The 26,079-nt window shown below is 37.6% G+C and overlaps 1 protein-coding gene across 1 annotated transcript in view; it reads left to right on the top strand.

Annotated features, from left to right (window-relative positions):
• The first annotated feature begins 4,173 nt into the window (after nucleotides 1-4,173).
• Nucleotides 4,174-26,079, top strand: part of LOC121654443 (rho GTPase-activating protein 26-like) — an 87,446-nt gene continuing 65,540 nt past the window's right edge. The window contains exons 1-2 of the mRNA XM_042008587.1: nucleotides 4,174-4,208; nucleotides 4,729-4,912. Coding sequence (XP_041864521.1) covers nucleotides 4,759-4,912 — 154 coding nt within the window. The 5' untranslated portion in view covers nucleotides 4,174-4,208; nucleotides 4,729-4,758. The remainder of the gene's footprint in view (nucleotides 4,209-4,728; nucleotides 4,913-26,079) is intronic.

Raw genomic sequence — 26,079 nt, 5'->3', positions numbered from 1 at the left:
ATCATCAAAACCAAAATACAATAACCCCTTTAGATTTCAGTGTTGTAACTAGTCCCAATGGGAAAGGAAAATAAAGAAAAGACACAAACATGGCTGACTTTAGACACTATGAGGCACAAATGACATGAAACACTGAAGGCTGCAACAACCTCGTGTGATAACAGCAATGATAGAAGCTTAAAGTTTGTACTTGCATCATGATTGGTTTGTGGGGGAGTGCTTTTTATTTATTGCTGCATTGCATTGTTGTTTACTAAAAACAACAATCTCAGATTCTATTTTCTGCACATTCATGTATTCACTGTCTGTCTCGCACTTGCTTGACAATAAGCATCAGTGAAGTGGAGGCTGGGTGGATGATTCACAGTGGTGGCCTCACCTCTTTCTTCTTCCAGTTGGTTTGTCTCTCTACACTTCATCTCCTGCAGCACATCTGCATTTGTAAACGCATAGACTGCATACAATGAATAAATATAAGACTGTGCAGAAAATGATGATGGTGTAGAAAAAAAATAAGCTCAGTGCCTAAAAAAGGGGATCCTGGCCTATATTGTCTTGACCTGTTCATAAACACTGTGTTTTTTTAAATAGTTTACCAGGAGGTGGCAGGATAGGTTTACCTTAATGGAACTACAAAAAGTGAAATCTCAACAAAAAATGTAAAAGTTTGAAACTGAAAGGATTATAGGAAACTATTAAACCTATGATAGTCACTTTAAGACAATACTGTGCAATTATAATTAAATTACTGCTTATTTACAGATGCTCATTATGTCCAAATATTTACAGTCCTCCAGGGCTGCTGTCCTGCAGGTTTTAGGTACTTCCCTTCTCCAACACCACACATTTTTGGAATATATGTGTGTTGCATCACTGAATTTGCATTAAAACTATGTTATGCATTAAAAATAGCATACAATGAGAGACTTTTACAAAGTTTCTTTATAGTTTTATCATTGAAATGAACGCCTGCTTTTGCAATTTACCAATGAAGCAAAACAAGAACAAGTGCCTTAATCTGTAACTTACCAGTTCAACAGCAACAAAGCTAAATCTACAGTCATCATATCCTCTTCATCTGTATCATGCTGATCCATTTTCTTTCTTTTTTATTTTTATTGTAGGAGCTGAGTTTAGTTTTCAGTTTTTATTTATTTTTTTAAAGACAACTTGTTATCTAGTTGTGGTGTCATAAAGCAGAATGATGCATTGCAAGGCTGGAACTAAAGTTTTCTCAGCCCCCCCATCCACCCCCAGGATTCCAGGGCACTTCCTGGCTTGAGCATATGTATTATGTCATAATGCCAGAAGCAACTTTAAACATCTGGTGACTTTGTTGCCTAATGTTTGTTCAACGCTAAAGGCCAACACTGACCACTTCAAGCCCGATAGCACCCCCTTGAGTTTATGCTGCTATAGTTTTTTTTATTTTTATTTTTTAACTGTATCAACATCATGACCAGAAAATAATATAAAACAGACAACATCAGTGTCTTTATTACATCTTTTATCACCAGTGGCTGACTCTACATCGATGTTCAAAGACAAATAAAAACCTCTGACTGCTTATATTAAGTAGGTTTCTGGTTTTACTGTTTGTGGGAGGACAGAATAAAACACTAATAAACTTGAGAAACCATTGGACATGTCTAAAAGGGAAAGCAAGTGTAACCAGGAGAGCTGGGAGATGTTGATGAGACTGATGAAATTACACAAGTGCTAGAACATCTAATTAACAGCTTCTTGATGGCCATAAAGCATCCAATCTGGGTGGGTGTTACATTAGCTCTGATCTTGATTAAGACTTCTTTCTTTAAATAAATTAAATTAAAAATCTTTTTATACTTAAACCATTTCACATTACTCTGTTCAAGAGACTTTTGTGTGTGTGTGTATTTCTGTGTTATCAGTGACTAAGAGCAGCAGCTGCTCAAAAAAAGCGTGCATGCGCTGGACCTTATTAGAATCTGGTCAAATCTGGATCTTGAAACAGCCTCCTTCATCTTAGAATTTACACAAATAACAGGCGACTTCCTGTAAAAGGCCATCTCTGCACACTTCACTGAGTCAGATGGAGAAATAAGCAAACAACCAGATGCTGCACTCTGCTTTGGAGGAGGAAGTAGCCCTTCTAAATCTGAGATGTTTTTACATATGAACCACAAACACTATATGTGTCAATGACACCATGCAATGTATTGAAAAAAAGAACAAAAAAAAAAAAAAAAAACAGCGTTGATAGGAAACATCTAAACATATACTTCATTTTTTGTATAGCTTCAGATAAAATAGAAACAACCTTTTATTTTATCTTGGAGAAAATGTGACTCTTGAATTCTATTAAAAGGTTAAATACACGGCTTTATTTGTGAACAAATATCCCACAGAAACCTTTAATTTCCGTGTAGAGTGGTCGTCTTGTAGCCTGAGGGTTGCCGGTTTGATCCTAGGCCTGTCAAGCTCATGTCGAGTTGTCCCAGAGCAAGACATCGAACCCCAAGTTGCTCCTGACGGGTCGTGGTTGAGCGTCTTGCATGGCAGCTTCCGCCATCAGTGTGTGAATGTGATGTATGATGTAAAGCGCTATGGGTATTATTCCAGGTATCTGTGCTATATAAGTACAGACCATTTACCATAAGTTTAATTTTTATTAAAATAATAATAGCATTTTTTCATCAAATATCAGCAGGTTTATAAAATACCAATCAAAACCTAATTAAAATACTTTTAAAATGCATCTAAAACATATTAGTCTAAGTTAATACAAAATAAGCACTCTCAAAAACAGACTAGCACACAAGACAATGTGATTGAAAGTTGAAATATTGTTCTTTTTTGCATATTTTTTTAAACAAAAATGCATTCTGTTTAAGAAAGAAAAAAGAAAGGAAGAAAACTGTAAAGTTATGCCTGAGGTATTAACTTTTTTAAACAGTTTAAAAGCCATCTTTGCTGCAGTACCGTATTCTGTCACTAGAGTGCGCCAGAAATGAGCCATGGCGCTTGTGTGGGCTGAAAACGCCTTACAGAAATTCCCCGCTCTGGTTGAAATGACCTCAGCGTCCCCTCCCACCATTTAAGTCATACAAAGATCGTCTATACTCAAAAGATATCACAATAGGTTGAAATTGATAAGGGGGCAAAAAGGAGGCTTGTCCAATTAGCTAGGGCTGGCTGTTTAAATTTGTATAAGTTGTTTGAATGTTGGCAAAAATATATTTTATTTATAAAAACATAATAAAAGATAGAAATCTGAACCCACACATGCAGATAAGTACCACATCCTTCCTTTTAAACTTGGGATTCAGATTTTTTTTCTACAAGTTGACAGAGTTACTGTTTTATCTTTTATTCTGTTGATGGTTTAAATCAACTCAAGTGTCACTTAGTGCATCCTCTGGGAGTGGATATAGCTGGCTAAGAAATGCATTTTCACAGACTTTGTGCACAGCATGCTTTCTTGAAAACCTGTTAAGTTAAAAATTTTTTGTTTGCTGTCAAATAGTTGCAACTGAACATCCAATAAAGTTAGTTTAGCTGCATAATGACTGGGTTTTGAAACTGAAACAGAGGCCCTGTGTAAAGTACAATAATAGTAGATCAATACATTAATTAGCTACTATATAGTAATATACCTAATCATTTTAAGTAAATTTAGAGAACATATGATTGTCCTTTGTCAGCTTTTAGTAATGAAAGTTATTCAAAGTAGTCAGTCTTTGGGACTTATTACTTTCTCCATACTTCAATATCATATTGGTCATCATATTCTCTGATATGGACTTTTTTTAAAACAGATGTTTATGCTTTTTTGTGGAAGAATGTGATTGAATAAGGCATACTTTTTTGACAGTGCCTTTAGTTTATTATTTAATCTACTTTTAGAGAATCTCTTTACATCTAGAATATTGTTTGTTGCATTCTTATAAGATCTTTGGGATTTTACTAAAATGTGAGCGGCCATGATGAGCATTTATTACTAATCAGTCCAGAAAATGCGTATTTGGCTACATCAGAACAGTCAGTTGTACAGAAAGTCTTTCCCACAAAAATGTTTCCAAAAATATTGTTGGAGTGAGCCCTCTTACTTTTGATTTCTCATTTAAAATCTGAAGTTGCTCACGTGCATCCGCCCCAACGGTCGGGAACTTCAGTCCAGGCATCTTATTGGTCGACTCAGATGTCAATCAGGGATTATCCGTGTTTGGGTAGGTTGATTACTGTCTGCGGCGTTTCTCCAGTGGAGAAACTAGTGCTTTAATGCCGCCCAACGAACACACCGCACTATAAGAGCTGACTTTAGTTTTTAGTTATTTTATTTTGTTGCTGCCTCCATCCCTCTTCGACTCCGTTTGAGTCTCTTCTGTCCAGAATGACTTGTTCGCGAGGAATGCAGCACTGGCTTACCTGAGCAAGTGGATACCTTTTCTTTGAGCCTCTTCAGGCATTTATCTCCGATGACCTGTTATTTTATTTAATTGGATGCCGTGTCGAGTTTCTGCTGTGCTGCCTCTCTGAGGAGCAAGGGGACTCCTGCTTGTGATAAAAACAGAACACGGAGATTATGTAGACAGGCATCTCTGGGACACATCCTCGCGTTAATGTTTCAATAGTATTTTTCACCAGCAGCAGCACAGAGGCTCTCCCACCTCCATCGCATCTTGTTCCTCCTTCCTACTACTGTTTGGACTTTTTTTTTTTTTTTTTTTTTTTTGCCGGGTGGTCCAGGTCGTGTCGAGGCCGGTGGCGGAGCAGAAGATGGGACTACCCGCTCTGGAGTTCAGTGACTGCTACCTGGACAGCCCGCAGTTCAGAGAGAGACTCAAGTCTCACGAACTAGAGCTGGACAAAACCAATAAGTTTATCAAGGAGCTGATTAAAGACGGCAAGGCGCTGATCCAGGCTTTGAAAAGTAAGTGGAATTGGACAGGTTTGTGTGCACGGCCGCTCGTGTGGTCTGATGAGAAGAAATGTGACTACAACCTCCACAGCATCCTTAAAGAGGGAAGGAAAAATAATATGATGTATGTGGCTTTGACAGAGTGAGACTTGGAAGGCTTCAAGACCGAGATGCTTGCAGGTGCCTGAAAGATAGTTGCATGGAAGCCTTTGCAGACACCCCCACCCGTTTGTATGCATGAGTGTGACTGATAAGACACATACCAGCTGAAATGCTGATCATTTTGATTGCACAGAGCTGGTGTCTTTTTTATTTGTCAGCAAATTCGCTCCTATCGTCTTACAGTGTGGTTCATTCAGAGGCAGTGTGTACTTTCATCCTCACTGATGAGTGCAGGCTTTTATGTGATGATGCTTCAGGCTGTTATTGTTAATAATAAAACTACAATAGCTGCTGCGAATTACTTGCAGAGGAACTTATTTTTCTTAATCATTAGGAAGAGCCAACCACATTTACACCACAGGTGGACCTATTTAGGGAGTTTATTTTATTATATCAGTACACATGCAGACAGGACGAAGTGTGGTTAATCAGATGACTGGGTGTTGGCACATCAGAATTTATAGGTGCAATAATAACCACTTAAGATGATTATATGTTGACCTCTGGATCGCAGAGCCATTGTTTTACATAGTGCATCAAACCTTAGAAGCGCAAGCAGCCAAGTGTGTTTACTCATGTTAGGGATATACTTTACACAATACAACTACGTTATGGAAAAATTAACCAAACACAACTTATACAACAAAGGTGGTAAAGGAACAGTCTTAAAATTTACTTTATACAATGTTTCCTTTATGTTTTATTTTAAAGATTTATGCCTGTCTCACATCCCATGAACTCGTGTGCATTATATTCTATATTCAATATTATTATTATTGTTGTTGTTGGCTATGTAGAGCTTATTTATTGACAGTTCAAACAGTGTAGCTGGTATTATTTTTGCCTTGTATGTCTCTGCTATTTAGTGCAAAATATTTCCAGATAACATATACTGCATTGTCACCATTTGCCATTTTCAAGCAGGAGTTGGTTGTTGTGATGGTGCTACAACAGTGTTACATGAAGTCACCAAACCTCGTAGAGGTGTAGCTGGCCTCTAGGTCAAGAAGGGCTGCTTAATATTAGCTACAATCAGAATTACAATCATTTAGATTGATTTTGTCTTATATCTTGATTATTTAGCACATTATTTTCAGATAATGAAAACTTGATGCGTTGATTAAACTTTTAAAATGATGTGTTTTTAATAGTTAATTTAATTTAATTTGAATGTAGTTTAAAGACAGATAAGGTTGTTGTAGGGAGGGAGGGGAGGGGGTGGGCACTTTGGTCCCTCTTCACAGTCAGTCTCTCTATCTGATCTAGACGAGTTCCGAAAAGTCTCACAGAAATAGTGATGAATGTCTTCATGGTTAATATAATGGTAACAACAGGAAGGAGATATTCAGCTGATGACACTTTGCCTGTGTCAGTCTCTATACACACAAATTGAGCCGAAACCCCCGGCTGTAGTCCCCCTCTCCTGTTCGGACTCCTGTCAAGTTACTACACATGTAATGCCATGCAGCCAGATCTCAACTACAGACATAAAGTATAATTTCTATGAAAAAAGGATTTCTTAACTTGTATTCTGTCTTTAAAAAAGAAGAGTGTAGGGTTTCTAGTAGTGTTATAGTGGAGATTATCAGTTCTTCCTCATGGTTGGAAGTGTACAAGAAAAAATACAGTAATACAGAGTTCCAGTTATCTCCGCCAACAACTCGCAGTTCTCTAGAAGGTTTAGAGATTGCCTAAGTTTGATATTATTTGTGCCGTCACACATGGTAAAGCCCTGGATTCTAGGATGAAGATCTAGAGAAAGGAGGAGTGGGTGCAGCAATATAGTTTTTTTTCATTTGAGCTCATTGCTGCTGTAGTACACAGTCAAGTCAAAGGGAACACTTGTTGAATGTAGTAGTTTTGTTTAAGCTGATGCATATTTTTGAAAGATCGGAGGTGCTTCTCAGCAACAGAAGAGGCTGCAAACATGGGACTATTTCTCATGGGAGATGTTCCCAGCAACACTCATGTCTCAAAAGACTCTCTGGTGAAAGTCCAGGAAAGAAGATGCAGCATCCAAAATTCCCACCAGGCTCCAGTGCTACATGCTAGAGGCCAGGTTGTTCCTCTCTGTTTGATCAGTACGTCTTAACTCTTACTCAAAAACAAACTACATCAGTCTAAACATCTGGATCGGTTATACAAAGTCTAGATTGGTTGCAGGAACTGTTGAGTCAACTTATAAGTTTTTGGTTAAGTCCTGGAAAGTACGGGACAGGGTTGCCTTCCAGTCAACCTGAACTCTTCCCCCAGAAAGTTGAGTTACAGCTGTAGCTTACCTTTGAAGCAAACTAGCTCAGCACTCTGTCACCACAAAGCTCAAAACAGCTGATGTGCAGCTATAAAAACATTTTCTTGTCCAACCGATCTATAAAACAAACTGCAAGAGCAGACTCACAGAGTTCAGGAAGCTTGACAAAGAGCAAATCAGCAGTTCAGTTTTAATATTTTACCTGCAGTGGTGAGTGTGTCGTGTTTCAGCAGATCTATCTTCTATTCATCTCATCTGTTACTGGCATTTAAGTGATGTGAGACGCTCATGGGAAACCCCTAAAGTTTTGTTTGCAGGTAGAATAAAAACACAAGTGAAAGCTAAAAAAATATTCTAACATCTACATATCTGCATATTACTGAAGGAGAAAGTGAAAAATCAGAAGTCACCTTGTGTCGCGATGCTCAGAACCTTCATATGCAGTTAGTTTAGTCAGTTACTTTTCAAGTCTCTGCCTCATCTGGATTTTAGGAGATGGCAGTGGGAGTGTCTTCATGTTTCCTGCCTCCCAAATGCACAATACATTTTCTTTTTTGTCATGGATTAATTTATAGACCTGACTGTTTGTTTCTATTGGCGATTTCTATAAATAAAGTTGTCAAGTGGTGGAAGCCTGGCAGTAAATTCCTCAGCATTTCCTGTTACGTTTGACTGTTTAGTGCATCCACTTACAGAATAAGTAAATTCTGACTCACATAAATATAACATTTTTAAAAGTAGTCATTTTTAATGTGTAAGAAAGCGTTAACCAATGCTGATGTTATCAGTTGATTAAACTGACCAGTAGTGAGTTGGATAGGTTAGAATGGTAAAAATGGTTGTATCAGCGGCTGATATTGGATTTTTAGTATTGGTGATATACTTCTCCAACCTTTCTCTCTTTTTTTCTAATCTTTTTACCCAGTCTGTTTTTATATGCCATCACTCAAGTGTGATTTAATTTTTGTCCAAATACAAAATGGTTTCATTGTGAGATCAGCAGTGTTGCAAATGTACAGCAGCTCCATCCTGTTTGTGGGTGTTGAACTGGTTTATGTAGCAAGTACAGATGAAGTGTTGGCACAGACACACAAACTCTGTTACAGTAACTTTTGCCAGCTACAAAATTTTGCTTGAATATTGATATTTAAAATATACATTAACCTATAATGAAAGGTAGATGCATACGGCTCAATGACATGGCATGCATATTTTTGTGTGCAAGTGTATTATTATTTCTTTTTAAGCAATTTTATCAATGCATTAGATGCATCACTGTATTCTATGAAAACTTAAAAATTGTATATTTATGATTATAACTTCAAAATAAAACATCATGACATGATTTTATGTTTACAGTCTTTCAAATAAGCCAACATTTATAAATACTAATAGTTTAAAGATTTTGAGATCATTTAGAAACTTTTGTCCAACAATTGGTATGTCCCTAAATGTGAAGGTGGCACAATGATTATTTTGAAATTAGTTGCAAAAGTCAGGTGGTGCAACTAGTAAGTCAGGTGGTGCAACCGATACAAATGTCACAAAATGACATAATGTTATTTAAAGCTTCAGCACTATATATAACATTTACTGAATGTTCATAAGCTTTAACTTAAGAATGTTATGAATAATTCTTTAACAATTTTAGAATCCTTTGTCAAGTAAAGGGAAACCAGCATGACACAGGCGCCGCTCCAGCCTGTACCACCTCGTCCCCTGGCAACAGCCCACATGCAGGGAAACAGACACGCATGCACACAGATATGTGTGTTTGTCAGATGTCATTTAAGGGCAGACCTAGCTTGTCATTATGGAGGCTGTAAAGATGTTTGGCTCTCTGCTCCACCTCTAACATGACATGACTCAATCAACCAAACAAACCCAAACTACCAGCCAGGCATTCGCTGGTGCTGGACAGGAAACAAAACAATGTCTGTACAGTTTATAAGACAAATGGTGCTGACGTATATTTAGCTGAAACTGTGTCAGAATGTTGATGGCTGTGACTGAATGTTTGTTTTAGTTGTTTCTTTTCTTTTCTATATATGTCATCTCCAAAAGAAACCTAGAGCTGTCAAAGCTAGGTACTACTAAAGTTGGTTTCATTCCTAATTCTTTTACATTAGCGTTAGGCAGTGTGAGCAAAATAAAGTATTGCAGTATTTTTCAAAATTATGCTGGTTTCAACTGAATTTAAAAAAATTCATTGTTCTATGCATAACTAGTTTTTAATCACATTGTACATTAACAGGGAAGAATTACTGCAGTAGATTGTCATCCATGATGAAAAAAAAAACAAAAAAGAAACACTGAGACACCCTGACAAATTTATGGCGTAATGTTTACATGGTTTAGCAAGCGCAAATCTGCATGGGGGCTTTTATTTTGAAAATTACCAGAAGCTTTTTCAGTGCTCCCCTATTTGATTTCCTGTCTGTCTCTATCTGAACCGCTGAGTTTGACACGTTCTAGATTCGTGTTCTGTCAAAAATAAGCTCGGCATGTTTGTTTAGCAGAGAGCTGCGACAAGGCGCTTCTGGGATGCTTCTGACACGCATCGCGGCGCGCCCGGTGTGAACCAAACTATTGACCAAAATGGCCATGAAAAACTGTGGAGGCCGTGGTGCACACGCACCCAGTGGAAATGAGGGTTTACCAACCAAAGTATCTTCAGGGCTCAAAAACACGTGTCATCATGTTCAGCGACTGCTACATATTTCCTTTTTGAACTTTGTCCTTTTTCGCTGCTCCGCATCTCCAATAACACAGGTGCTCTGCTACGAGCATGTTTAACAGAATAGCAGTGAAAAAGACTTCTTCTTGAACAGTTTCCCAACGTCCTTTATGCTATTTAAAGCTGTATAGGGGTATAAGACATATGCGTATAGTGACAAAAATAAAAATTTTCAGTATGAACCAGTATGCTGCCCAGCACTACATTATTGTAGCTCAGATACTGCTGTTGCTTCACTTCTTTGTGTGTTAATAGTTTACACAGTCAGTATGGTAACCTGCCAAGGAATCCATTCTCTGCAAAATTTGGATATATAGCTTATATATATTTAAAAAAAAATTTTAGAGAAAAAAGGCTGTAATTTTAAGCCCATCATAAAGGGATGAGAGATGCTCTGAAACACTGCTTTGCATACAGATGCAACTACTCCATCATTCATTAGACGAATCAGTGAGGAAAGCTGTAAAGCTCTCCTGCAGCATCAACACAGCAGTCAGAATTCATGACTTTTGGGTGTCACTGTGTCTACTTGTAAACCATCATCAGTCATGATTACTAAAGCCCGAAGTCTTAAATAGAATAAGGCACTGCAACCATTTTTTTGCCCAATGTCAGATCAGTAAATGTATGCAGCTGTATCATAATGATGACTGTGATACATAATGAAACTAATCTATCACTGTAACCTCTTCACACAAGCAGTAACAAATTAGCAATGTTGTCATCCTTAAAAACCACAAATCTGTGTTTCCCGATTAGGGTCATTTTTTTCTTGGCTTTCTTGGTGTCATATAAAATGTAGATATATAACTGTATAAGATAACTATTCACATAGTGTAGCTTATCTGTCAAGTAAGAACTTTTTTCTTTCATAAATACTAGTAGTATTTATGTCTACAAATCTTTACGTTTTATTTTATTGCTCCCTAAGGTTTGGAGTGTTTTTAGTCTAAAAAAATTGTTTACCATGAAGACATCACATTGTCATCCACAGATGTGCACACATGTGTTAGGGCCAAAGCATGACACATTGATCTGTCATACAAATGGTGTTGCATAGCTGTCTGCAGAAACATGAGAAAATGCAGCTGGTTGTTAAGTCTCCTGTTGGTGTTTGTTCAGTGTGTGAATGTGTAATTCTGTGGATAGTATTACTCTGTGAATATTGATGAAATTAAGAAGTATCCATTAAACCTTTCTGTGTGCACCCTACATGTCTGCTACAGCCTGGGAATATGTTAGCGTGTGTGTGTCTGTATGTCCTTACTTTCAACGAGCTGATTAGATTGTGCCACCAGATGGAAGATTAACATGTCCGGAGGACATACCTATACTTATCCAGTGCACCTTGATAGAGAGACAGTCTAGTAGACAGTGGATGACAAAGTGTTTTCTTTATAATATCAATGTTTTGATTAGATGTTCTTGTGTTTTTAAGTTAAAAATGAAACACCTATCTCCTCTTTGCTGTGCACATTAAGAAATGTTTAGCAGTTTGATTAAGCTTGTAAATTAAATGTTTGAAATTGTCCTGGTTTATTGATGGCTAGCACTTGAAGAGGATGTTTGTTTTTTTGTTCCATTTGGAGAAAAATAGATGACCAATGAGTCAACACTGGGCATTTCTAGGATTTGTGCCTTTATTATTATAAACATAGCTTCAAGATTAAGTAGCTTCTGAGGAATCCCAATATATGGAAAAGATGTAATCCTGAAAAACTGGTGGGCATGTGATGTATGTATATGAGAGCATTGACCCTGAAAGCATACATTATCCAGGCGTGTGTGCTATGTGCCTGTTACTGATTTAAAAACAGCCCTCCACCCATTAGCACCATCTTGATAATGGTCTTGTTTTCAAGCATATGCACTAACTTCAAACTGAACCTCTAAGTGCTCTTAGCAACCTCGCCAAAAAGCTGCTACGTAGCTGAGGGGTTGTGTGTAAATAACCCTGAGGAGGAGAGGTGGGAATTCCCTGCAACACACAGTTTCAGTACATGCTTCTCTCAGTTCTCTCTCGTTACCTTCTGTCTTTGTTTTTCTGTAGCCACCCACTGTGCTGTTGGTGAGTAACGAGGAAGGCAATTGGAGTCATTCAGTGGCTTAGCTGTCAACCATGCTGATAGATGAGGGTCATACACACACACACACACACAAATGCACAACCATAACTAATTCTCTGAGCCCTCTTTAAAGACGTCCAGGGCAAAAGAGGAGTATGAGCCGGGGGGCAAAAGGAAGACAGAGCCTGTATGAAGAGGGGGGTGGTGGTGTCATTCATAATACTGTTTTAAAGCAAGTATGGCCTCATTTTCCAACTGCCTATAGAATATCTGGTAGCAGAGCAGTCTAGGTTGTGACTTAAAAGAGGATGGGAAAGGAGGAGAAGAATAAATTTGGGACACTCAGTTTGAAGGCAAGTGGGAGGGGTGTGTGTGTGTCTTCTTTTTGTCTGTGGTTTGCTGTAGATGTGCACAGATAACGCTGGACATCATGTGTGTTTCCCATTAACTTCTGCTTGCTCGAGATTTGTGTGTGTGCATGCAGTGAACATGCAGATATGCATGCATGCATGTGTGTGTGTTGCCACTGCAGTGCATCATAGTGGGGGTTGGGGGTCTTCCTTTAGTTGTTACGCAGCATGAAGGAGGGAGGAATTAGGGCATGATTTAAATCAGCTCTTTTGCTATTGTTGCCTCGCTTTTGTCACAGCAGACAATCTGGCACGCATACACTTGAACAGCCTGAATCAAAACCACTTACATTTGTCTTTAAATGAAGGAAGAAACACGTTAACCTGCATGCAGAATTTTCCAACATCTCAACACTGATGAGGATAATAAATATTTTAGTATACGGACTTATTTAGTTACGCTGCCCAGTAGTCAGACAGTAACACAGCACTTTGGTGCATTTTTGCACTGCTTCTGTTTTTTTCTTTAGCTGATTTGTCACCTCTGAGTTTTTTTTTTTAGCCAGTTAAAGAGATGACATGTCACACATGAGCTGTCCTTATGTGTAAATGTTTCCACATGCAATACTGAGTGTTTACAACACTTCAAATAAAACTGTAGTCTTAAATGCACAATAAGTTTATACTATATACTCTAAAGGAATCTTTGTTGTAAAGTGACAATTTAGAGATTTATTTAAAATTAAATTAAAATAAATTTGTCATTCAAGGAACTGAAAGTATAACTCAGTAAGTGTCAAAGCTATAAATACAGACGAACTGTTGGTTATAATTCAAAATGCTATCGTTTGCGTGATGCAAGTGTGAAATAGGAAGTGGGGTTCACACATGAACAGCAGCATGTTTAAATGTGAACAGTCTGTGGTGCAGCCCATTCGGTGACAGAAATACTCACCTGACACTTACAGTAAGTTGACTGCAGAACAGAAAATTACATCTGTTGTGTGCTTTAAATAATTCTTTTTTTTTTTTTTGTTGGAGGAGGAAAAAATGTCTAGGTCAATTGATAGTTTTTGTAAATTGACTTAGAACAGGGGTGTCAAACTCCGGTCCTCAAGGCTCGCTATCCTGCAGGTTTTAGTTATATTCTTGCTCCAACACACCTGAATAAAATCAAAGGGATCTAACAGCTTCTTATCAACTTCTTTACAATAATCCATTCATTTCAGTCAGGTGTGTTAGATCAGGGAAACAATGAAAAGATACCGGCCCTCGAGGACCCTCGAGTTTGACACTGCTGACATAGAAGTATTGTAGCTGGTAAAACAAAGTCCTCATTTTAACAAGTGGCATCATAACTGTTCATAAACCTATCGTAGTCTTATTAGGTTTCTTTTCTTTAACAAAATTTACTGGTATTAATTTCATATACTTGCTATCAATTTGGAAATGGCAAAGCGCAAGGAATGTTTTTTAAGCTTTAACTTCAGTTTCTACTTTTCATTATAAAATAAAGAAAGCAGACATGTGATCGCCATAAATCAAATGCTACAAGAGAAGGTGTGAAATTTGAGGACAAATGCAATCTAGCTGGCTACACATTAATCTGATCATATTACTGCTCTGTAAAGCTCATACAACACCTGGAGTAAAGCAGGAAACAAGGAGAGAACTCTGAGGAATGCTTTTTTTTTTCCTCTGCATTTTATCGTGTACATGAGCACCTGATCGCTGCTGTTTGGTCATAAAAAAGACAGCTGCACATTTCACAGCTGTATAAAAACTTCATTTTATAACAGGTACTTCTACAAGCAAATTGTTTAATTACAGCTTTTTTAACAGCAGATGTATGGCGGAAATCTTTAACTGACTCCACATCATCTCACCTGATGCTGCAATGTCAGCTTATCGCATTCATATTTAATGTAGTTTGCCTTTTAGATTCAAGATTTACAACAAACATAGCAGGAGGATTTTACAGTTGATCAGAGCCAAACATAGTTGACAACAAAAGAAAAAAAGACTTTCCACTCACAGGCTCCTGGTTTTCTTAGTTCTATACCTGAACCTGAATGAAGGCAAACTTTAGGACATGATTATCATGTATAGTTTATTTATTATATACTTTAGGTTTTCTGTTTTCTTGGTGAAGCCGTACCCAACTCCAGTTAGCCATTAAGAAAAAGTCAAGTGTTACTTGCTGCACTTGTCACTCGTGACTTTGTTGATTTAACAGATCTAACCTCTATCACAAGTACTACAGAACATAAAGTGTCACAAAACAGACACAATTATGACATTTTACGATGCTTGTATTGGAAAGTCTGCTGTAGTTATAAAGCCTAAGTATTTCAGCAAGTTAATTATTGCATGGAAAGTTAAGGGTTTTGCCATCCTATTAGAAAATGAATAACTGTGTCAACAATCAGCCGTAACAAGATGTCTTCTGGTGTGTTTTTTTTTTTTTGCTTTATAAAGAAAAAAAGGTCATTTAAATACCACAAATTCCACATTCAACCGCTAGCTAGGACATACAGTCGACACCTGCACAAGGAGACATAACTTTCCAGCGCAGAACAATGTGAGTTACTTAATAAGAAATACTGTGAACATAAAACATCTTGCCTGTTTTGGGGAAATGAAGTTGTCAAATGAGATGACATTGTGTTTTCCGTGTTGGTTTAGGTCATCACTGTTGCCTTCCTTGTTGTGCAGTTACTTACAGTGTTGAACCCATAGTTTGGGTCATATCGTTGACTAACTATCTCATGGCGATTAAACATGTTGAATTGAATTTGTTGTTGTGTTTCCATAAGGGTTTTTTAATGCACGTTTTAAAGTTTTGTGAAGGAAAAAGTCATGGAATTGGCAAAACCAAATAATTTGTTTCCTTTTTATTTGAAAAATAAATGCAAGGAACTCTGGATTCAAACATGAAACTTTCACGATTGCCAAGTACCAGCATCTACTGATGACATTACGTGCCTTGTTTATTTGCCACAAACCAGGTAATGGAAGCAAAACCGATGCCCAAATTTTGACTAAATATCCTCAACTGTTGGAAAGAAACACTGCCATTTTGTTCCCTTTGGCCTGCAGTTCTGAGCTGTCACATTGAAATGCAGTATGTGTTATAATGAGCTAAAAACCTGCAGCCTGCAGTGCAGAAAAGGTGTGTCTTTCTAAACGACTGCCCTTTAACATGCTACCGAAGGCCAATGCCAAATTTGCTGTCTGGGCTTGCTATGGGTGTCGTGTTTAGCAGAAATTTTTTTTTTTTTTTCTTGTATCTTCACATTGTACCTGGAACATTCAGAGGAAATAAACCAAAGCTGTCTTCTTGCCTCTGCGAATGTTCTAGGAAAACGTGGAGAGGTAAGAAAGACAGGTGTGGCTTAAATCTGGCTGAAATGCTCCCACTCAAGTATATGCTCACACATTATACTCACATACAAGCTGACACATGTTGTTCATAAAATAGCTGTTTTTCCCTCCACATCAAAGCTCTTGGACCGAGTCAGAGCTAAAGCAGAGAAGACAGAGCTGCGAGTCAGAAGCTGGCATGGTGTTTGAGGAAACTGAGCCTGGAATTGCAAGGTGAAAGCACGTTGTTATTGTATCCTGCAGCAACAATACCTTCCTTTGATAGAGGAAGGAACAATCCCTTATTTTGCTTCAGGAGAAACAGGGGCTCTATTTCAAGACAGGGTCCCTTTTTTAAAGCCAATTTTTAGGCAATTTTCAGTGGCAAGTTGGTGATGTATTTAGATCACTAAATAAAACCTCTTATATTGTAATGCAGTTCAGGCTAGAACTGCATGTTTTGTACTTTTTTATTTCTTGCCACTATATTTCATCCCAGTTTACCAACTACTACATAATTAATGTACCAGTTCAATGATATCCATAAGCAACGTTTTTGGTAAAGCAGCATTTAACTTGGCAACAAACAAAGTACTACTTAATGTTATCATGCCTTGATTGCCAGTGCTGTCGTTCTTGTAAATCTGAATTCAACAAGTTTGGACATGTTCCACTGAAGCAGGCTGTGCTGTATTGTGGTGGGGCTGTTATTTCTGTCGCTTTGGCTTACCTCACCCTCAGCCTGAAAGTGAAGTGTTCTTCCTGTGCCATGCTCTCAGCTCCTCTTATTCCCCTCTTCCTCACTCTTAGGTTAAGTTAATTGTTCATTCAAAATTGGCTGTACATAAGCGCATGAATAAGCATGGCTGTGTGTCCCTCTGTTCCTCTCTTCTTCCCTTTCGCTCTTTGCCATCTTATTAACTGGTGAATCAACTTTTGGACAATGGCAGCTGGGATAAGCTCCAACTCCTTGAGCCTGAACAAGATAAAATGTGTATTTATGAAACAGGTTCAGTGACTAATGTCTATACTCTCCTTTTTTTTTTTTAAAGTAACAGTGTAGCACTTGACTTAAATCAATGGCTACATTGATTTATTGTAACTGATTAAATCAAATCAATTGCATCATGTGAAAATGATGTGGAGAAAATTGCAGGTGACCAGCTTACTATAGTAGCATATTGAGATATGCAGGTTTGATACAACACCATCAGTACAGGAGTGGTAAATTAGGTGTTAGCCTTGAGAAATTCTGATGAGAAATAAGGGTATTCTGAGTTCTCAGCTTATGATTAGATCACCCAAGAAACGTTAAAGTTGTGTCTGACAAGTTGGCTTTAAGGACAGCAAACACAAAGGTGCAAAAGCTAATACAAGAAAACTTTTTAAATAAAAGTTTTTAAATAAATTCAATTAACAAGCTCATAAAGTTTTTTGAACAATCATATAAAAAAGAACCACAAAGTACAGACCATTTACCATTTAAGAACAACAGAACAGGCAGATGTGAACAAATTGACCACATTGAGTTAACATTACTGTTAATACTTAAATTTTGCATTTGCAGGGCTCCAGACCAACTTTTTTTTACAAGGAGCACAGTGGCCCTAAATTTTTAGGAGCGCAAACAGAAAATTTAGGGGTGCACACTGAAATCGCCTTGCAAAGCAAATATTCACATTTCCTCTCATTTTCACTGTATTAGTGATAAATACTTGAACAATACATTCAGAAATTACAATGTTTACAATTCACATTTTATTGTGCAGCAGTTGACATAACATTAAAAAAAAAGTAGGGAAAGATAAATTTAGTTAATGTGTTTTTTAAGAAAAGTTGAGATACCAAAAACTCAAATGAAAAACACAACACAGAACAAATCAGGGTTCCAGACTGCGACCAAATGGTCGCATTTTGCGACTAAAATGTGAGACAGTGCGAGTGAATTTTTCATCTACTGAATCTATTTTGACACTAACAAACTTCTGCTCCCCTCTTCAGCCCAGTAGTTCACAGGAAGGCGCAGATTAGCTGCTGGTTTGCCAACTTAAACTAACTTCAATAACGGAAAAGGAGACGAACACCAACAAAGAAGACGACAGCCAATGTGCGTGTGAGCGGGGACAAAGGACCACTGTGATTGGCTTATGTGTGGAAAGAGGCGGGTCTTGGGGAAATTTATTATTCAGTGTTGCCAACTTAGCGACTTTGTTGCTATATTTAGCGAGTTTTCAGACCCCTCTAGCGGTTTCTTTTTAAAGCGACTAGCTACAAATCTAGCGACTTTTTCTGGTATTATTGCAGATTTTTGGAGACTGACGTGAGTGAACGTAGTTTACTCTTCCCAATGATGAGCGGGTGCTGTTCAGACCCCTCTCATACGAGGCTTGGTCTTCTTGCAGCAGCTGTATTCAGAGCAGACGATATTCACCTCTGTTTCATGACCAGGCTAAAAATGAAACATATAAAGCTGCACTGGAGGATCCTTCGCTGGTTTACCGTCAGAGTAATGCCTATTAATGAAGAGTGTGGACAAAAATATTTAAAAAGTTGAAAGTGTTTTGATGTTCCAGACTCTTGATTAAAAAACAAAATACACTTAAAAACCAAACTAAAAAAATAAAAGAAATATTGACAGAATTATTTTATTTCATTTATTTATTTATTTTGCTGTGCATTTTTATGTTGTCTTTTTTTTTCTTTCAATTCTTGCCTTTCCCATGACATCCCTCTCTATGGCAGCATCCATTAGAACTATATGTACTAGGCTGATTATGCTAATTAGCGACTTCTAGTGACTTTCAGGACAGCCTCCTTACTGAGGAGTTGGGAACAGTGGCTGGAGAGGAGCATCAATCCCTGAAGCTGTTTATTGCCAGGAAGACATGGACAAATCATACCATGCCCTATGGGGGATGATGGTGACGAAGTTGCCATTCTGCTCAAATCTAATCTGATTTGTTTTGATTTGACAAGTTCTATGTCTACTTGTTTTGTAGTGGTGCGACCAGTAAGATGTTTTTTTTGTGTGTGTGTGTTGTGTTAGCTGCTGCACAAAATAAAGTGTAAACATTGTAATTTCTGAATTTATTGTTCGAGTATTATCACTAATACAGTGAAATTAAATAAAATTTTCTGTTTGCGCTCCTAAAAATTTACGCTCCACTGTGCTTCTCGTAAAAAAAGTTAGTCTGGAGCCCTGTTATTGACTTAAGATGATGTTTAATTTAAAATTGTGTTACCAGCTTTTAGAAGCCACTAATGGCTTTAAAGTCTTCTACATGATTTTAAAGAAAACATGCATTTTAATTCTCTTGTACTCAGTATGTTTGAGTGTAAAAGACTGAGCACGTGCAGGGGTGGTCTGAGGGGAAGACTTGTCTCTGCTGCCCAGAGCCAACCCAAACAAACCACACTCAACTGGCATGGTGAGCAAGGGAGTGTGTGTTTGTGTATTTAACAGTGTGCTTGTCTGTGTTCAGCTGCCGTCTGTTTTTGGTCCTGTTTGCTCCAAAAATAACCCCCTGCTAAGAATATTTAATCCCTAGGCTACCGGTAACTCCTCCCTGTCCTACTCTATGTCATACCCTCACACATTTAATATGCTTAATGTATAAACTCATTCACACACACAAGCACCCTATCACTAAGAGGGTGACAGGGTGGTGCAAAGTCATCCACATCCAAAACTCAGCTTTGCAAGGGGTGACCAATCAGGTGTGTGTTGCTTTACTGACATTACTGTGGAGGGGTGAAGAGTTTCTGGCTTTAAATCTTCCTTGCATTTTAAAGTTATAATTTTATTTTTGGTGTATTTGAGATCATTATAGTCAACATGTTGGTCCTGATCGCGTTCTATAGGGTCAGATTGTGCTTCTGATGGGATTCTCGGTCAGAAGGTCAGGATTACTAGTCAAACCCTGATGTTATGGTGGTTTAGGAGGGAGAGGATTGAGTTTGGCAGGCAGGGATTTATATCCATCTCTGTGGGAAACTACAGCAAATGTAGACAGCATTTGGATTAGTTTGGTGTTTCTGCTAGTGGCAATGGTTGATACCCAAAGTTGGAGAATCAATAGTTTTCCATTCCAGTTTCTTCTTCTGTGGTTTACATTCTGCTCTCTAGTCATGCAAACTCTCTCATATGAAAGCTAGCTCTTGTTGTGTACCAGAGAATAACATCACAAAATGCTTACAAATCCAGCTTTCTATCAGCAAACCCACTACAGAGCAGACTGCAATGCTGTTTACCATGACATACATGCAAACATCCGGATGTTAAGGTAACTTTTGTTATTGTTCAAAAAATAAATAAATAAATAAAAATATGTATGCTGTTAATAACTCAGTATATACAGTACCACTCAAAAGTTTGGACACACTTTTCTAATAAATCCAATGGGTAAGTGTGACATTGATAAGTGTGGCAAACTTTTGACTGGTAGTGTAGTTTGCACTGAATTTAAGCACTTTTTAAATATCTAATCCCATAAGTCATTTTGCTGCTAACACTTTGACTGTGGAACAAACCTCAGACACCAAAGTAAAACTCATTAATCATCAGTAAGGGAAAGAAAAGTGACAGTTTGAGTTTTTGCCAGATTTATTCCAAACGATTTGTAGCACTTCACTCCAGTGAATACAAGTTGGTTTGTATATGTTCCGAAGTCATCTACCAATAAGTGCCAGTTTTGTTAAAAAATGTTAAATGTTACGTTGTCGGCCTAATTTCTAGCTTAGTGTTAGATCCGTTCTGACAACCTCCAATTTTGTAAACCTAAAGATAAATAATTTACTATTACAGCAGAAGATTACAAGCTAAACATTGTGAGGTTTAGTGATAGAAGCCTCCCAAAAGTTTATGCATGAGGAAAAAAAATAATTGTGAAATGTACTTAAATGGTGTAGATTAATGGTTTGTACATGGAAAAAACAAAAAAACAACAAAACGAAGAAACAAAAAACTAATTCAGAAGATGTAGTGGTTAATGGGTCAGTATCATTATACTGGCAGTGAACAGTGCAGATCCATATTTTTGTATGACTCTTACTCCTACCAGCAAATGTTTATAATCATAGACTTTATTTATGCATCAGGACAGCAGTTCATAAATAAAATCAAAGATGTATTTTCCCTTCTATTCATCAGATCTGGTCTACCCTTACTGTTTGTCATCATGTTTAGCCAGCTTATGTGCTGGTGAAATGAAAAGAAGTTGACCCCGTGTCTGAGGTTGTGAATAAACAAATAGGTTTTGAAAGGATGTGGACCGCATGATATGCATCAGGAGAAAGCATTTTTATCTCTCATGATTTTGATTGTGAGATTAATTTTACAGATTCATCTGTAGAGTGTCAGTGATTGTTTCTTTGTTTAGTTTTGTTGTATGAGGGGATCTGCAGTGTATTTATATTGAGGTCATGTATGAATATTTCTTTAAATGCTTACACGCTGAATAGTTTACATTTCTATGTTTGAAAAGATCTATGATCTATGAGTATGAGAGAATTAGTTTGGGTCGGCTTTAATTCTGCAGTTAGATAAAAAGGGTGAATTCATCAGGTGTGATAATGCTTTATGCCATATCCATTCAAAATCTTTGGCTGTGATTGGTGAAAATTTCTGTCCTGGTTTCTTAACCTGAATTTTAAGATCCAGCCAGTGGGCAGTTTTTTATTGTCTGAAATAAAAAAATGTACAGTATTGTCAGAAATGTGAGTGCAAACAAAATATATAAACAGTAACAAATTATTAATTCTTGAAGGTAAACATTTTGTTTTTGGGTTCTATAATGGATTGATATAACAATGGCAATTCTTTAAACATTTTTTTCCTCCAGAGGGTTCAGGGACTCTTTCATTATCTGAACTCAGGATCTGAGGAAATGTTTCTAAGGGTTTCTGTCATTCTAATTTACTGTTGGTCAGACATGTCATTAGTTTTAGTTAAAAGAAAAACAAAAAACATTATATATTCTCCTTGATGATGGATATTAACCACGTTATTTTTTTTTTAAATAATTATCCACTTCCAGGCCGATCAGTATCTACAGTTATATTGGAAGCATTCAAGGCCATTCCTGAATTGCAAGTTGAAAATTGAGGTTAGAGAAAATCCAGTCATCTATGTAGCTGAGTGCTATCAGTTTGCTGTGCTGACTCAATCTGCTTCCACTTATTTGCATGAGCAGTAATAGGTCATTTAGCTGAATAAGCGATGTCTATGTAATTGTGCTCTTTTTTGATGAGCAGTAATTATTATAATCTTGGTTTCATTAATTTTCATTGTTATGTGTTGCATTTTACTTAACTGGCCAAATGTTAGTGCTAAAACATTTTTTCCTATTTAAAACAAAGTAAGCTACCCTTTAATGTGTATTACAAGTATATATACTTATCTCTTGCAGATGTAGCTTTTCTTTCTTTCTTTAGTAGATATTAGATTATTAAATTAGAAATGTTTGAGTATAGAAGCTTGTGTGACAAAGTATTGTGGTGTGAGATTGACTTTCTCATTATGCCAAAGGACTTGCATTTTCACAGAAATCTTCTCTTCCTCTAAATTTAGACAGTTACATAACATAACACAGTCTTTCCAGAAATTGTTTTTTTTTTTTGTGGCTTCTATATAACAATAAAATTGGTGCAAACAACACTTATCATGACCAGTGTTGGGCACGTTACTTTGAAAAAGTAATTAGTTACAGTTACTAGTTACTTCTCCCAAAAAGTAACTGAGTTAGTAACTGAGTTACTCCACTATAAAAATAACTAGTTACCAGGGAAAGTAACTATTTCATTACTTTTTTAAAGTTTAAAAATGTCAAAGAAGTTTGATTTTTTTTCAGAACAGGTTTCACAGGCCAGGTGCATAGAGTAGAACAGCAAAGACTGGTACCTGAACAGAGGTTTTAATATTTATTGCACCTCAAAAGACCACAACTGGTACAACTGTACTTCAAGAATTTTCTTCATCATTTCCACCTCGAAAACGCCGTCTTTCCCTGAGACTCCGGACTCGCCATCTCTGATTTTTTGTGTGTGTGCTTCTATGTGCTGGGTTTGTGTGTAAACATCCGCCCACCTGGTGTCTCTGATTGGCTTATAAAATTTTCCTCCAATCATCATTACTTAATCGCTTACCCCTGTTTTCACTACAGGGGAAAACACACACACATTTGGAGCTCCTGTGTCTGTGAGCCAAGCTAGCGTTAAACCAAGTGGGACGACCACTTCGTAGCTTCACTCAGTAACTTGTAGTAACGGCATTTTGGTAATGGTAACGGCGTTGTAACGATAGAAAAAGTAATTAATTAGATTACTCGTTACTAAAAAAGGCAACGGCGTTAGTAACGGCGTTTATTTTAACTCCGTTATTCCCATCACTGATCATGACATAGTTTAAAGAAAAAAATCCTTTGAAATGATGATGCGATTGCCTTATGGTTAAGGGTTAATTTTACATTGAAATGTAAAGCCTTAAATTTGTGCATTCTGCAGGAATAATGATGATTCCTCTTTTTGAATTAGTGTCACATTAAAAGGGCTTGAGTGCAACCCAAAGCTGGCAGGCCACAGGAATGCTGAGAAGGATCACATGGTGATAAAAGCAAAATTTTCTGGCCCAGAACTGAAGCAGCCAAACCACAATAATGTAAAGCTCATTCAACTCGATGTTTGCTGTGTGTTCCACAAAGTGACTTTCTCAGCTGCTGTCAGCAGACCATCACATGTTGGAATCTCTATGTGATCTGCAGCTAATTGAGGTTATTCCAGTTTCTTTAAGTAGCTGTTGATTAGGGCTCTTACATCTTAAACTCCATGTTGAAATTGTAAATTGAGCAGAATCCTCCTTTCTGTAAACCAGTTGGGCTGTCTTGTTTCTAGGTTGTCTTGTGCTATTTCCATGACTGACAGTGAAGTCTTAAACTGAGTTTTCAGCCTCAATTTGAAACACTGAATTCCTTTTCCGCACAGTTGATTTCAAGGTAAATCTTTGTGGTTTCACTGTAATGGGCTTTAGCGCCACTACAATCACAGATATTTGTGTAGGTGATTCTATGACTATAGTGGGTGCAAACTGCTTTATCCATACCCATAAGCTCAGACACTGGGCTTTGATTCATTAACAACGGTCAAAACACTAAAGATGTGTTAATTTTTATTTATGCACAGATTATTTGATAATGCTGGAGCTGTCCTTTTGACCCCACTGATTGAAGTTTTGCTTTTGTTTTTTCATTCATTTACGGAGGCAGTGACGAGTAAAATTATCAGTAATTAGGAGGCAATTTGATACATTATTTTTAATCGCGTCATAATTAACAGAAATTTTTAGTGCATAAATCTGCCTAAACTACTTGCTGTATTAGAGCAAAAAGCTATATGCCATATCTTTAAATTTACATTTTCATTTGACTTCTCTTCAGTTCTGCTAGTAAACTGACAGGGTGGTCTTTCTTTTGCTGTTTTGCTCTGTTTTTGACCCTCCAAACCCATTATCTCTATTTTGTGTTGCCTCATCTTGGTGTCTTATGTTGGCTACAGAGAAATAACTTCAACTGACAAGCCACTCAGCTGTACATCCCGCAGGCTGCTGTGATCCATCCTGACATAATAGAGGCATGAAGGGTAAGCAAAAGAAAGAGGGAGGAGAGAGAGAGAAAAATGACTTCACAAAAAAAGAATCAAGACTTTCACCATCCTCAAGGTCAGAGCTTGTACACAGTCTTTAACCATCTTATCTGTGTACACTGCAATAGCCAAAAAATGATGTGGTGTGTGTGATGTGTCAAAGTATGATTGATTGTGCAATTGGGGTGGCTAATGACAAATTACTATACTCCACGCTACCCTACTCTACTACGAAAACACTTCCTTCTTTGCCCCATTTCACCATAGAAGTAGCATGACATCTTGCATCATAATTGTGACTTGGCTCTCGGCCTGTGTTAACCTCACAGCAGCTTGCCCAAGGCTACAGCAGGTGTCAAAGACAGCTTGCTCACCCATGACTTGGTACTCAGAGCAGCATGAGCTTATGCTGACTAAATCATATACCCTGTTAGCTGCAGCATTAGATTACCTTGCAGTTAAGTTCATATAAAATTAAGAGCATTTGTAGATTTGCCAAAATGGCAAATAAATGCATTTTTTCCTTTGTGGTGTAGATGTAGGTTAGAAAAGTTGCATCTCACAATAGTAGGTAAGGGGTTGGAAATTAAAAAGGTAAATGATGGTGAAATAATTGGATTATCCTGATTACCTAGTAACATCATGATAGACAAGGATCAAATGGAAGAGCAAAGTATTAATAAGGGGTGAGGCTGAGAGCATGAGAGGGATGGAAGATTACAGAGTGGAGGTGTTTGGTTGGTGAATGTTGGAGTTTCATTGCTGTTGATGGTGGGGGTCAATTGGGGGTTGGGCATTGATCTGAAAGACGTTGAGGCCCACTCACAGAGCCAAAAGAATATTAATTTAAATGCATATTTCTTTGCCTCAAGGGAATGTTAGAGAGAGGGAGGCAGAATAATCCAGTCTTAGAGGCTTATGAAGACATGTTCTGGTTTTAGTTATAGTAGGCTAGACTTCATGTCTCAAGGTACATCAAAAAGCACAATATCATTTTTATTCCTCATCTCAGATTCTGTTTGAAGCTAGATTTATCTGAATACTTGAGATGCCTCCAGAAGATTTTCTGCTACCACAGCACATATGAGACTGCAAGGTGTAAAATGGGGGTGGGGTTGCTACTAGGCTGACTGGTGAATGTCAGACAGCCGTGGATACAATGAGAAGAATTCCATGTATCTCGGTAGATAATTTGGCCAAGTTAAAGGTTGCCGTGCGGTTGCCATTCAGAGTATAAATGTCTTCATTGGCGTGGAAAAGTAAAATGGGATCTTAAAGTTTGCCACTATTCTTTATGCCATAAATTTAGGTTTATATTTGAGCCTCTAGTTTTCTTGTGTTTTACAGGCGCTTCGGTTGGTGTCTTAAATTCTTTTGTTTTTAATCACATATATTATTACAGTAGTAGCAGTTTAAAAGTTCCCATCCAAGCTGAAAGCCAGCCGAATACCTGCCGGCTTCCAGCCCAGTTCCATTCCAGTTCCAGCCAGCTGCCTTCCAACTTCCAGCCGCCAGAGAGGCCCCCTCCTTCTCCTGGGAGTGTCGATGTTTTAATCAAACTCCACCCATTCCTTGTAATATAGGGTAGACCCAGAAGATGGCGCTTCTCTCACAGA

The sequence above is a fragment of the Melanotaenia boesemani genome, chromosome 15 (genome assembly GCF_017639745.1).
Source record: "Melanotaenia boesemani isolate fMelBoe1 chromosome 15, fMelBoe1.pri, whole genome shotgun sequence".
Lineage (NCBI taxonomy): Eukaryota > Metazoa > Chordata > Actinopteri > Atheriniformes > Melanotaeniidae > Melanotaenia > Melanotaenia boesemani.
This window is presented reverse-complemented; position numbering and strand designations above follow the sequence as displayed.